This window comes from Dromaius novaehollandiae, chromosome 5 (assembly GCF_036370855.1).
Source record: "Dromaius novaehollandiae isolate bDroNov1 chromosome 5, bDroNov1.hap1, whole genome shotgun sequence".
NCBI classification, from domain to species: Eukaryota; Metazoa; Chordata; class Aves; order Casuariiformes; family Dromaiidae; genus Dromaius; species Dromaius novaehollandiae.
In genome coordinates this window covers 14,408,126-14,420,564 of record NC_088102.1, presented here as the reverse complement: position 1 = coordinate 14,420,564, position 12,439 = coordinate 14,408,126, and the positions used below count along the sequence as shown (strand labels likewise).

Sequence of the window (12,439 nt, the reverse complement as noted above, 5' to 3'; positions counted from 1 at the left end):
TGAAATGAATCTTATTTTGTACTGCAGGTTTTACTCTCAGCTTCCCTTAATCTACTTTTTGCTCATTTTTAGTATTATATATACCAAAAAAAAAAAAAAATCACTCTCTGTTGCCCATTGCATAAAGTGTGATAGTTACATTGCTGTGATAAGTAATTAGTTCCCCGTAATGCATTTTAAAATCCTAGATGCACGCTCTGATCTGATTTACGCTGGCCTAAGTCTGCGGGCCCTCCCCGGGCATTAGCGTCGTTAGGTGGGATTTGCGTAATCGGGCTGGGATCCGGCCCCCCTTGGCCGACGCAGCGCGGCGCTGAGCCCTGCGGCGGCTCTCGCCAGCGACGGCTGCATGTGCCGGTCAGCCCCTTCCTTAGAAGAACTGGCATATTTGTGTTTTAGAGAGCAAAAATACCCCTGCCTAAAATAGCGATGCTCTGCATGAATCCCGTTAGCATTTTAGGGCAGGGGTTGAGGAGCCTGGGGACGCTGCGTGAGGCCGGCGCGAGAGCTGAGCTCCTCCAGCCGCCCGTCTGCTCACCGCACCAGCAGAGGCGCCGGGGAAAACGTGGGTGATTTCCTGGGGGCAGAGAGCCCTGAGCCGCCTCGTGGAGCCACTTTCAAAAGCTATTTGAGCTGCTTCCCGGAGATGTTAATATGCCTTTTATGCGCTGTACATATGCGCTATACATATGCGCTATTATGAGTTTGAAAAAGGAAAACTCAAATAGAAATATACTTTTTCTTTAGCACATTGGCTTTCAGCTATGTGCGGTGCCCTTCTGAACCACCTGCATTATCTTTTGCCTCTGTTGTTACCGTTCTCAGTAGAGCAAAGGCAATATATTAATTTAGTTCCATTTTAAAAATACAAGATATTTTACCTAGCCAGCAGGTGAATGCCAATGGTTTTCAGTGGGTACAATCAACTGTTATGGAAATTAGCGCACCCCTCCTCCGGCCGGACCCTTTTTTGAAAGAAGTATTTGCTTATGTCATCTTAAAAATTATTTATTGCTTTTAATGCTAAGGTCTAATTCATCAAGATTCTTAAGCATTTGTCTATCTTTAAGCTGCAATGCTGTAGCACCAAAAGAAGTAGATCAGAGCAGTGGTATATTCAGTTTGCTATTCTTTAACACTACGATGCAGCTGAACTCCTGGTGTAAAACTCGCACACAAAGGTCTCCTGAGCTATGCGTGTATATACATGCTAGAGGTCTGTCTTAATGAGAGTATATGATTTAAAGGGTAGAATATATCTCAAACTTGAGTCTTGATCTATATTTTAAATGTTTTGCATTAAATTTAACATTATATTTGCTTGCAAATGTTGTTATTTATGAAGAGGATGAGTGTCACCTAAAAACAACTGAATTCAGAAGGAAACAGATATAAGAATATATTCTTCTAGAGTTTGAAGACTAACAGTCCTCCCACAAACAAACAAAAAATAGTACAAGTTACCTCAGTTATGTAGAACTGTCTAAAAGAAAATACTAGTTTTAAACATGATTACAAAAAATGCAGTGTTATGAATGAAGCAAATTCAAGATAGCGTAGTATATTAGTATTAAAAGGAATGTTCTGAAAGTTGCAGATTCAGATTTTAATATACTTTATATCATTCTCATGTGGAGTCATAAGTTTTCTAGACTTGCTAAGTATTGCATTTAAGAAGAACAAAAATGAATTTCAGTAAAAATGAGTCTCTGCGTAAGCCATTTCATGCTTCCTCTCAGGTTGTGCTAAACTGCAATGAAAGTGAGGTTTTATTAAAAGCAGTTGTTTTGCCAGGAAAGCCATTTTTTTCTGAAAAAGACTGATTTTTTTCAGCTAATATGTGATATTGGCATGTAATGAAGCAGATGAAGCTACGCAGATTTCCAAGAGTTGAGAAACTAGCTGAAAATATGTAACATGATAATACCACATAGGAACGATTTTAACTTTTATTACATGCTTTTTGGCAAGGTGCAGACTAGAGTAATCTTCATGACTTCACCCTTGCCTGCCTTTTGTTTCCCTTTTAGTTCTTGTTGCTTTGTATTACATGTCTAATAATCTCCACCTCTTTCATTTTCATCATCTTTTTTTCCTCCGTGTCTTCTTCTGTAGGCTTCTTTCATTGTCTTTCTCTAGTTGCTTTTCTGTTTTCTAGCCCTCTTTTGCTGCAGGCGTTACAGTTTATGATAATCTCTTCCCATGCTGCCTACCTTATCAGTGTTTATTTTGTGTTCTGACTGATTGCATCTAAAAAGTTCCTCACAGAGAAACAGGGTTGTTAGAGTGGGAGGGCTTCAGCACCACGCTCAGCACAGGGAAGTGGTCCTCAGACCTCCAGTTCTCCTCGTGGGTCTGGGGCACACGTTCGCTGCGTGCCTGCTTGCAGCAGGGTTAAGTTAACGACCGGCAGTAAATGAACTCCTCTTGCTGCTCTGCACAGACGTGCATGTTAGCCTAGACTCGTGCTGGCATGATCAGTAGTCCTCAAAAACACCGAAGTAGCTTTTTGAAGCTTTGAAGTAGCCACAGAGGCCAGGGTGTTTTTAGAGCTATGGCCAGATCAGTGTTACAATCACTTGACGTCATTAGCTCTAATGTTTCTATGCAGCGTTCATTTTCTTTTAGTGGATTTCTAGTCGCAAGCAAGCGATTTACCACTGTGTTGCAACTTGTCAGTGTAATGGTAACCCAGCCTACGTGGTGAATGGGTGAAGCCTGTTACAAGGTAAAGTAAAATGTGTTAGCTTAAACTGCACGCGAGAGGTTCACAGAGGCAGAAACATGCCTAGGAGCAGCCTCCATGGCTTAACTGGCAAGGAGCGACTTCCCAGATCAGCTGAGGATTTAAAATGATGATTTTATTTCAAGTGATTTCAGCTCAGCGTGATCTCAGGGTTGAGATGCAGGCGCTGAGCGGATAGATGGGGCGGAGGGTGCGAGGTGAAGTGAGTCATACCTCCGGAGGGGCTTGCGTGTCGATGCGGCTAGGACAGGGCCCTGGGGAAGAGGGAACTTCTCAAATTTGAGCCCAAGCCAGAAGTGAAATGGTGACAGCATTCTTGTGATACAGACTGAACCACATTTTTTAGGACTAATTTATTACTGCTGTAACTTATTAAAGTTGGTCAGGTTTGGGCCTGCTTACGGGAATAGAGAATGTGGCCCGAACTGTAGCAGTTTTGAGCTGCTGCGCCATAGCCACCGCATCTTTAGACCACTAAGTCCCAGACTTTTCCTGCTCTTGAGAAAAAGGCCAATGCCTTACTGCTTGAGGAGCAATAGCATTAACATAAAACTTTCCATTTCCAAAGTATTGTAAAAATCAGATGGCAAAAAAGACATTAGTGGGTTTGCTGGTGTGTAGGATCTGTCTGTAACAACAAATATGGGGTACAGGGCTTGTTATGGGAGCGACAAGGCCGGCGCTGGCCTGAAGAGGTCTGGAGTCCCTGCAGGTGCCCTGGCTGGGTAGGTCTTTCGCTCTCTGAAACACCCCGAGTCGTTTTCTTCCAGCTCTCCCTGGGGCTGGCAGAGATGTGCGACATCTCGGCTCTCCATTCCCTCGCCCGCTGCTGCTGCTCCCGTCTCGCCGAGGCTGGGCACGGTGCCCCTTGCCAGAAGGAAACCCAGCAGCACACACCAAGGGCCCCTCCTGCCCCCAGCTTCTGCTAGCTGATGGCGAGGGCACCTCCATTTCCTGATCTCTCTCTCCTCTCAGCTGCACCATGCATCTTCATGAGGATAGATTAGGAACCCTTCTGTTCAGATTTCATTTTGTTTCTTAAATTTACATCACAACAGCGTACCATGGTCACCCCAGAGATGGATATCTTGGGGTGCTGTCCCTGCGACTTGCCCATCCGGCTTTCCAGTGCTGTGGCCAACAGGCCCTGCCTCTCTGGTTCGGCCTAGAGCAGCTTACGCTTTCAGCTTTGGAGGTTTCTGGTTTGATCCCGGGCACACTGTGTACCTTGGTATCCAGCGTGCCCTGCCAAGGGTAAACATGGCATTGTATTTGGCAGATTAAATCAAATCATGCAGAAACACCCTTCTGCTGCAGACAGCCATTGATGGAAATTATAGCATGTACAGCAAGGGAGGAGGTGGGAGAGGAAGCACTTTGTCGTCTGGTTTTGTCTCTGCCTATCTGATTCTAGACGAGAACTTTCTCAGCATGAAAAGCTGCTGGTGATCAGGTACAGGGGAGGAGCAAAAAGCCAAAGCCGGTGCAATGAGTCAAACATTTCTCTGCTCGAGGGGAGGGATAGTGCCAAGAACTCTGTCTTTCTCCTTTTCTGACAGCCGTGCATGATCCTCCGCCAAAACATGGCAACAGCTGCTGGCACTGACTCTTGACATCTGTCTGCAGTATATGCGCAGCTGTATCCTGCGGAGGTACTGTAGAAAACATGAGCAGGTAATAGATTTTGCAAAACTAGCTTGCAAGTCCCCGAGGCTGAATTTGAACTGTTGTAAATCTCACCCCCAGATCTGTCTCTTCTGTCATCAAAACTCACACTGCCTCACTGTGCAGCCGTCTATGAATTTACCACGTGAACTGTATTGCCAGTTTAATTGACCTTCTTTTTCCACTGAAAAGAGAGCTATTTTTAACCTTCACCTCTCTCTCTCAAATCACAGGTAGTGATTAATTATTCAATTGTGAAAGGACTGAAATACAATCAAGCAACTCCTACTTTTCATCAATGGCGCGATGCACGGCAGGTCTATGGCTTGAATTTTGCAAGCAAAGAAGAGGCTACCACGTTCTCCAATGCAATGCTGTTTGCTCTGAATATCATGAATTCACAGGACGGAGGTAAATTAGAAGTCGCTGTGCTCTATATTAATCTGTGCCATTTTATGATGCTTGTGTCACCAGGTGCAGTTGTGCTGGATCATATGTCGCTTTAAAACACATTATAATAAAAAGAAATAAAGAGAAAGTTGGTCTCTGTTAGACAGTCTTCAGCTCAATGTTTACAGTGGTAGGAACCATCCATGTTTTCAGGCTTTATTCTCCTTCCTTCCAGTTTTTCATGGTGTCTTAATTCATGACAGAAAATCAATAGTTAATTATTTGAGAATGCCCGGGTAGCCCCGGTGATTTATGTGAATTTACCTATGTGTTTTATTACTTGGAAGATGACAGAGTATAACCTTGAATAAACAGAAGCTAGAGTAAAATTAGCAATGTTTTATAAAACCTTTTGAGATAGAACTCAGAGCTCTTGTTTCCGGTGCGTTAGGTGTCAGCTACAACCGTTTGTTGTTGTAGCCCAGCTTTCTAAAAGAAGAGTGTGTGGCTTCTGGGTTATTTGACAAGAAAAGATGCAAAGGCTTGAATTCTGGACATTGGTAGATGCTGTTCATAAATATTATATTGATTGCAGTTGAAGTTTGTAGTGAAAATTACTGTTTTGTGAAATTTTCGTTACAATAGCTTGACAGAGGCCCAAAATAGTTTCTGCTCTGCAATGTCTGGATTAAGCACTGCCCTCCGTTACATGCCTATGACCTCTCTGTAGCTGTTGGGCAGGGGGAACAGAAAGCAAGACTCACATTGTGTTTTTCCTGAGAAAAATACCCCACAGCCTTATTTTCCTTTGAAAATGTAGTGATTCAAGGTTTACATCACTTGCTGCCCTCCAAGTTTCGGTGCAGTGCTCATTGACGTTAGACAGCAGCCCTCTAATGTACAGCACTAACTGTCCACGAGATATCAGTTTGTGAGCCCACAAATATCCTTTAAATGGAGATCGTGCTTATCTCCTGACAACCTTCAAAACACAAACACGTCGTATTAAAATGTAAGTTTGTAGTATATATTTTTTTTCTTTTGTTATTTCCATTCATGCTACTAAGCTGACAAAAGTAAAAGTCATCAAAGAGCAGCAACTGTCCTACATTCTGTGCTGCATTCAGAAATACTGAGGACTGAATTCTGGCCTTTTCAGCCTGAACCTTTTTGGCTGTAGTTGTGCTGTAGTAGGAGACTTCTGGGGGGACTCTGGCTGGCGGTCCCCGTTCCTACCCGTACCTGAAGGTGCAGAGCTCTCTGGCTGCTAAAGATCTCTAATGCCTGCTCAGCCCTTTTAGGCCACCTGGTGAGACCTCGAAATTCGGTTGCTTGGAGTGTAAAAATGGGCCTGATGTAGCCATTGGCTTAACTCCTATGATGAGTTTGGCTTTCTTCCAAAAGCCCCCATTTACATCTTTTTGTTTCATCTCTCCCCTCAAAGGGTCGGATGTTTGCAGGATTTTGAGATAGTTTCACTGAGGTGCCTTGCGGAAACGTGAGTTTCAAAATGAGTCTTCCATTTTAATCAGATCTTTTAAGATCAAGAAACTATCTTAAAGTGGATGTGTCTAAAAATTTAATTGTTAGCTATGGCTAACAAAGAACAACAGGTATTGTTTAGATGGTGTTTTTGAATCCTTGAAAAGGTTACTGGATTTCTGAGGAACGTATGAATGGACAGTAAATAGTCATTTCAATTTTATTTTTTGGTATTCTTTTGCTTTTTTAGTACACCAAAGTGTGATAGATGCTTTACAGACATAAGATCAGGCCCATGCTGAAGAGCTTCCTTTTTAAGTTTATAACTGTCACATAAACAGGCATGAATTGAGTCACACAGATGCCAAAATTTCTTTCTTCCATTTTTAGGAAAAAAAATCTTCTGGCAAACTTTCAGTTTTCAACAACCTATTTTCTCTCATACATGAAGTGTTAAAAGTTTGAAAGATTGCCAGCTTTCCCATCTCTGTACAGCCGAGGTTGTCAAAAGTTGAAATTTGTTTTTAAGAGTATTTCAGTATTTGGGGTTTTTTTTCTGGTTCCTTGAAGCAAACTCCCCAAATCCTGATTTTTGGCAAAATTCAGTTTGGGGGATTAAATTTACTTTTAAAATATTTCTGTTCAAAATTATGAAATTGATATTAGATTGCAAGAAGACATTTTGGCAATAATAGCTGTGTCTAACACTACATATGTTTTACTAAAGTCATATGATAATTGAAATAGATTTTTTTCCGTAGTTATTCTGGACAGGGACTACTTAGAAGTAATTGACAGTAAATATATTTATTAGTAATGAAAAAATAAAATTGGGAACAAAATCACATTTCAGAATTTTCTTGATTCTAAGTGTAAAGAATTTCATCTCAAAGCTTCTTTCTTGCAGGAACTTTAACTAAACAGCAAACAGTTTAATAAGCTGATTTTAACAATGGTCGTGTTAAATATTTTGACAATGAACTTTTGACCTGCTAAATTCACAGCTTCTGTTTATCAGGGCTGCTTCCCCTTGCCCCCCTTTTCACTGCGCAGGTGAGGTGAGCAAAGTCAGTGGATGCAGAGCGAAAACCAGGGAGGCAGGAGATGAATAACGGCAGAAAGGGTGGGCAGAATTTGTCTCCTAACCGTTTTTTCGCCACGCTTTCATGTGATGGTAGCGCATGGCAGATACGTGTTCTCCCTTGGGACTTTTATGTCATCGTAAGATTCCCAGGCTTTGCAGAGCTCTCACCATGACAGTTGACAGCAAAAGTGCGTAACAGGCATAAGGCACAAAACATTTGCTCAGATCTGTCCCTAAACCTGCTCTTCCAGGCTCAGATTGTGCATATGCTTTTGTGGGCATGAATTAATGCAAATAGGAATTCATACAAATACACATATCCATGTATTTTTTGGGGCACAGGCCCTGCTTGCACACTCAGTTCATTCTGCTGTCTGCATGTTACACTAGGATTTGATTTTGCTTGTGCAGAAGCCATCAGAAAAAAAAAATGCATTTATGTCTATGCCTGCATGTGTTGAAGTTGTTCTGGTGCTTTTGCAGAGGGATTCTGCCTTTAAGGACCGCATTCCTACACACAATTGTTCTCACACTAAATAAATCCTCTGCCAAAAACTGGGAGTTAAACAAGCGGTTCCCTCTGGAACATTCATCCTTAGCACAGCATACCACATATATCTAACCCTGCAGTTTGGGATATGCTGTGTACATTATTTGAGATGTGCAGTTTCTGCTGTTTAGTTGCTTTGTATATCCCTGCTATGCCACTATTGTGTTTAACTACTGTTAATCTTTCAGTGGTTGGATAAAGAGTCTGGCTTCCCTGACTGCTTCTCCCTTCATGTTACCACCTACTTGTACAGACTAAAATTAATCATGTTAGACTGGAGCAGACAATCTGAGAATGCATCATGTCTTCAGCAGACGCAAAGTCAGTGTGCTATACCTAGACTGACATTTGGGGAAATAACTAGTTTTCTTCACAAAGCAGTGATGTGGGTTTTTTGAATGGTACATTGAACTGGAGAGTTAAAAAATGGCAGCAATCCATGTAATTTCTAGGCATCGCTGACTTTCTGAATAAATGAGTCACACCAAATTAATACACAGTTACGAACGAGTATTGAGAAATATTACGGTACTGCCCTGCTTCTTCTTGAAAGTGTGTCGGGGGATTGATGCCAGCCCACGCCTCGGGGCCGCAGGGGCCAGCAGCCCCGGCTTCCCGCAGGGTCCCTCCGCGGTTGGGGAGAGAGGCGCTTCCAGAGTGCGTTTTGGCCCTCCCGAGGGCTGCCACTGAAGGCCTGGTCTCTCTCCCTGCTGATCGTTCTTGGGTAGGGATTGTATCCAACGGTCTGAGGTCCCAGAGTTTGGGAAAGGTGGGGTAAAAACCGCAGTCTAAACTTGCTGTCTCGTCTAACTTCTGCAGTGAATGGACTTATTCGGGGTGGGGTGCATCATCTTTAGTGTGTCCAAAGTTCTTGCTGCTGTGGTGGGAGCTGCGTGTAGCTGCTCCCTTGAGCCTCTTCAAATGCACACCCTAAGGCTAGGTGGGTTAAAGAAGGCTTTGCAGTGTAGTGACTGAATACGGTACTCAGCTCAGTCTAGTGTTTTGGAAGGCTGCTAATGCTCATGTTGAGAACAATCTAAAATCAGATAAAATAGTGATCCAAATTAGTACAATTCTGCCTTTAGTTTGACTCTTGTCCCACTGAATGACAATTGTTTACCTGCCAGCTTGTTTATATACCTAATTACTTTGATTTCCTTATATGTCTCTTTAATCTGTTCTCTGGTACAATAGAAAATGAAGAACTTGTTCTGTGCCAACCTGCAAAATGAGAGCAAATGATAACATTGACTTGCTCATTACCAGATTCTTGCTTAGGCTTGTTTAACGGTGTCACTTAGTAAGACCGTTAATATGACAAATGACTTACCGTTAAATTGGTTTCTTTCATGAGAGTCTACTTAGTGAATCGAAGTCAGGGTTGGTTGCTGGCATCGGTTACCTGATACAATGAGTGTCCTTGGCCGGCCTTGGCATCCGCAGCCCAGGGGTTCGTTAGGGACAGAGCAGCACCCCTCCTTGGCCATGCTAGCTGCTGTGGGAAAAGCATTATGCCCTGATCCTGCCCCCAGGCTGTTTGATGTGTAAGGTGTCACAGGTCTGCCTGGGACGTGGACAAGGTTCCTTTCCTTTAGGGCTTACATAACGAATGCAATGACCGGTGACAGTAAGGTGGGAATATCACTAAGCTAAAATGGGCAAGCTCTTCCCTGACATCGCTTTGTAGGAATGTCACTGCTGCTGGTGATGAAGGTAACTCTCACTGCAGGGCCTAACAGAGCCTGTAATGTTAGCGCTTCCTCCAGTGAGTGGTTACTGTTCCCTGAGAAAGGGAATCAGCCAAATTTCTCTCCTGTCTTGCTCTGGAGAGGTAGCCAAATCACGAGCGATAGGAATAGGCAAAGGGATGGCTTCATGCATTTCCCTCGTTATTTGCTTGCATGCTTTATGAATTGTCTTTGCTTCCCTGTTGATGCCTAACAGTGCCTCCGTGTTACGATCAGAAAAGGTCTAGCAGTGGCTGCACAGGAGGACCAGTGGCTTGGCTGTGGGGATTGGCCTGACCAACTCTGAGGGCTTCTTGGGCTTCCATGGTTTAAAGATTTGTTACCTCTTGGAGAAAAATGGAGAATCTGGTATATGCAGCCTGCTGGTAAATGTTGGTCTGTTGTATAATAAATTACGTTTTTTTGCTTTTCTTTTGATATCTTTGTCTTGGAGACATGGGTAGTTATTGTTGACTTATGACGCAAGAAAATCATTTATATTTCTGAAAGTAAATGCCACGTACTGGAAGGCTTGTGCAGAGCTAGTTATAGTTAGAGGCTAGATGCCTTATCTGACTAAGTAGGGAGATCATGGAGGAAAGCATTAAAAAGAGTTGTAGAGGGGTTTGAAGAGAATGAATGGAGTAATATTTTTGCTTGCAAGAAGGCCATTGGCTTTTTCTGAGTATCTGGCTTGCCGAAAGCACAGTGTTGATGCACAGGGGACAGGATGCAGAGCCCCCTGCCCTTCGCCATGGGTCTTCACCAGCACAACTTTACCCTTTCAGGGAGGATGGGCTTTGGCAGTTAGGATTGCTCACGTGCCCTTTTTTCTGATGAGGAGATGAAATTCTGATTAGGCTTTTCTTTTCCACCATTGTGGATTTTATTTCACACATTTCTCCACCCCCCCCTTTCCCAAGAGTTGGATTTGATTAAGTTTTTCAGAGTCTGAGATCTTTTTCTATTCCTTCAGTTCTTCAGCTCTTATCGTAGTCTAGAAGTGACTGTATTTCCATATTGTTAGAAGGAAGTTGCTTGTAAAGCACTTTGAGTGCATCTCCAAGATGAGGGGAGAAATAGAAGGATAAAGCATTGATTCATCAAACAGCAGGTATGCTGACACTATATGGCATAAATTCTTTCCTAGTTAGATGCCTTAAGTATTTGCAATGTTACTCTTAGAACAGGATGTATGCAGAGATTACAGTGCATCAGATTTCAGATCAAAGGCTATGCAATTTTGGGAGGTATAATTTTGTAATGTTATATTGAGTTCACTTTTCATTAGAATTACTTCAAGTAGTCCTGCGTCTTTCTTCATATTTCGGTAGCACTGAAGTGTAGCTGCTGGGAAAGTCAGTCAGCTGTATTCATCTTCTACAATGCAGCGACTGTTTTATTTGATAATATTGCCCCAAGACTTCCCAGCACCACAGAGGATACAGTGTGGGAAAGCAAAAGGCTGCATCTTCATTACAGTGCTGCATAATACATAAAATAACTCATCGATAATGCAGGCGACCCACCACAGAACACCATGTGTGCTTGCTGCTGGCTAGGTCCGAAACCGTTGTGGAGTAAAGAGCCCCAAGTGAGGCAGTTCACATAATGCACTGCAGACTGGTTTCCCACGCTATCAGGTGTGACGGTATGGATTATAAACCCCTAAAATGGTATATCCTGTGCAAGTTGTACCTTTAAACTTACTAATAACATTTAAAGACTGTTGTAACCTCATTGTCTAGGCATTGCTGGACTGTAAGCATGCAACTATGCTGCAGGTCTTTTAACCAAATGATCCCAGAAGTTGTTGCTGTTTATAATGCAGGCATAGAGAACTTTTAACTAACAAACTTTTAAACTTACTACTGTAAATATGATCCATGTGGTCACGTGTCCCGTGATAGCCAAAATAGCAAGCCACAGGCAATGGTTAATTGGGTGCTTGTTAAAAATCTGAAAGGCTTTTACTTCTTTATAAAAAAAGGCCTTCCCAGGGGAATAAATCTTGCCTGACATCTTCCAAAAGCACCAGAGAAAGGTCTGGGGAAACAAATTTTTCACAATTTTTCCAGCCTCATGCCTACTCCAGCTTCAGTATGAACTTTAGTCCCTCAGAAATGTACTGCAGATGGGCAATTTCTAATCTAATTTGCTGTTCTTTTTAAGTCAGTGAAGAGGGAGGGAAAAATTCAGGTAAGATAATGACCTTTTTCCTTTTCTCTGCTGCACTGCTTCATCATTGGCACTGTTTCAGAAAAGGCCACTTGAGTGATCAATAAATAACCATTTAGCAACTTGCTTACCAGAGGAGTAAATTCCTTCAGATGTTCATTTGTTAACTGGACAGAGATCAGCTGTTACACAGCAGACAACGTGTGAATATCCTTGAGTAACCGATCCAGTGTACTCACTCCCTGCAAGTCTCGTCCGGATGTCTTAAATTGGCACTTTCTCCTGAAGACATGGACCTCAGTAAATGCAAGGAAAACAACTGTCAATATGGAGCAGCTGACTGCAAACCTGTAGTGATGTAACTTGCTGCTGCCTACCTAGAGAGGGTTTGCTCTTGAACGTTTAAACCATATCATTCAGTGGTCCACCACACGTACAGTGGTTCCTGTTTCTGACGGATCGTTTGAGTGCAGGAGTTTGTTTTAACCCCAGCTATGAATCTGTGCTCAAGCCGTAGCAGCTCTGGCTTCAAAGCCTTGCTTTGGAGGCTCTTTCTTACTGTACTGATGGAGATAGTGCTCAGGTGAGCCCACTGTCCATGTTTCCAGAATAACCAA

General features: G+C 42.8%; 1 protein-coding gene across 6 annotated transcripts in view; it reads left to right on the top strand.

Annotated features, from left to right (window-relative positions):
- Nucleotides 1-12,439, top strand: part of EVL (Enah/Vasp-like) — a 152,033-nt gene that overhangs the window by 79,519 nt on the left and 60,075 nt on the right. For all 6 annotated transcript variants that reach the window (XM_064512081.1, XM_064512080.1, XM_026111410.2 and 3 more), the window contains exon 3: nucleotides 4,645-4,822. In XM_064512081.1, coding sequence (XP_064368151.1) covers nucleotides 4,645-4,822 — 178 coding nt within the window. The remainder of the gene's footprint in view (nucleotides 1-4,644; nucleotides 4,823-12,439) is intronic.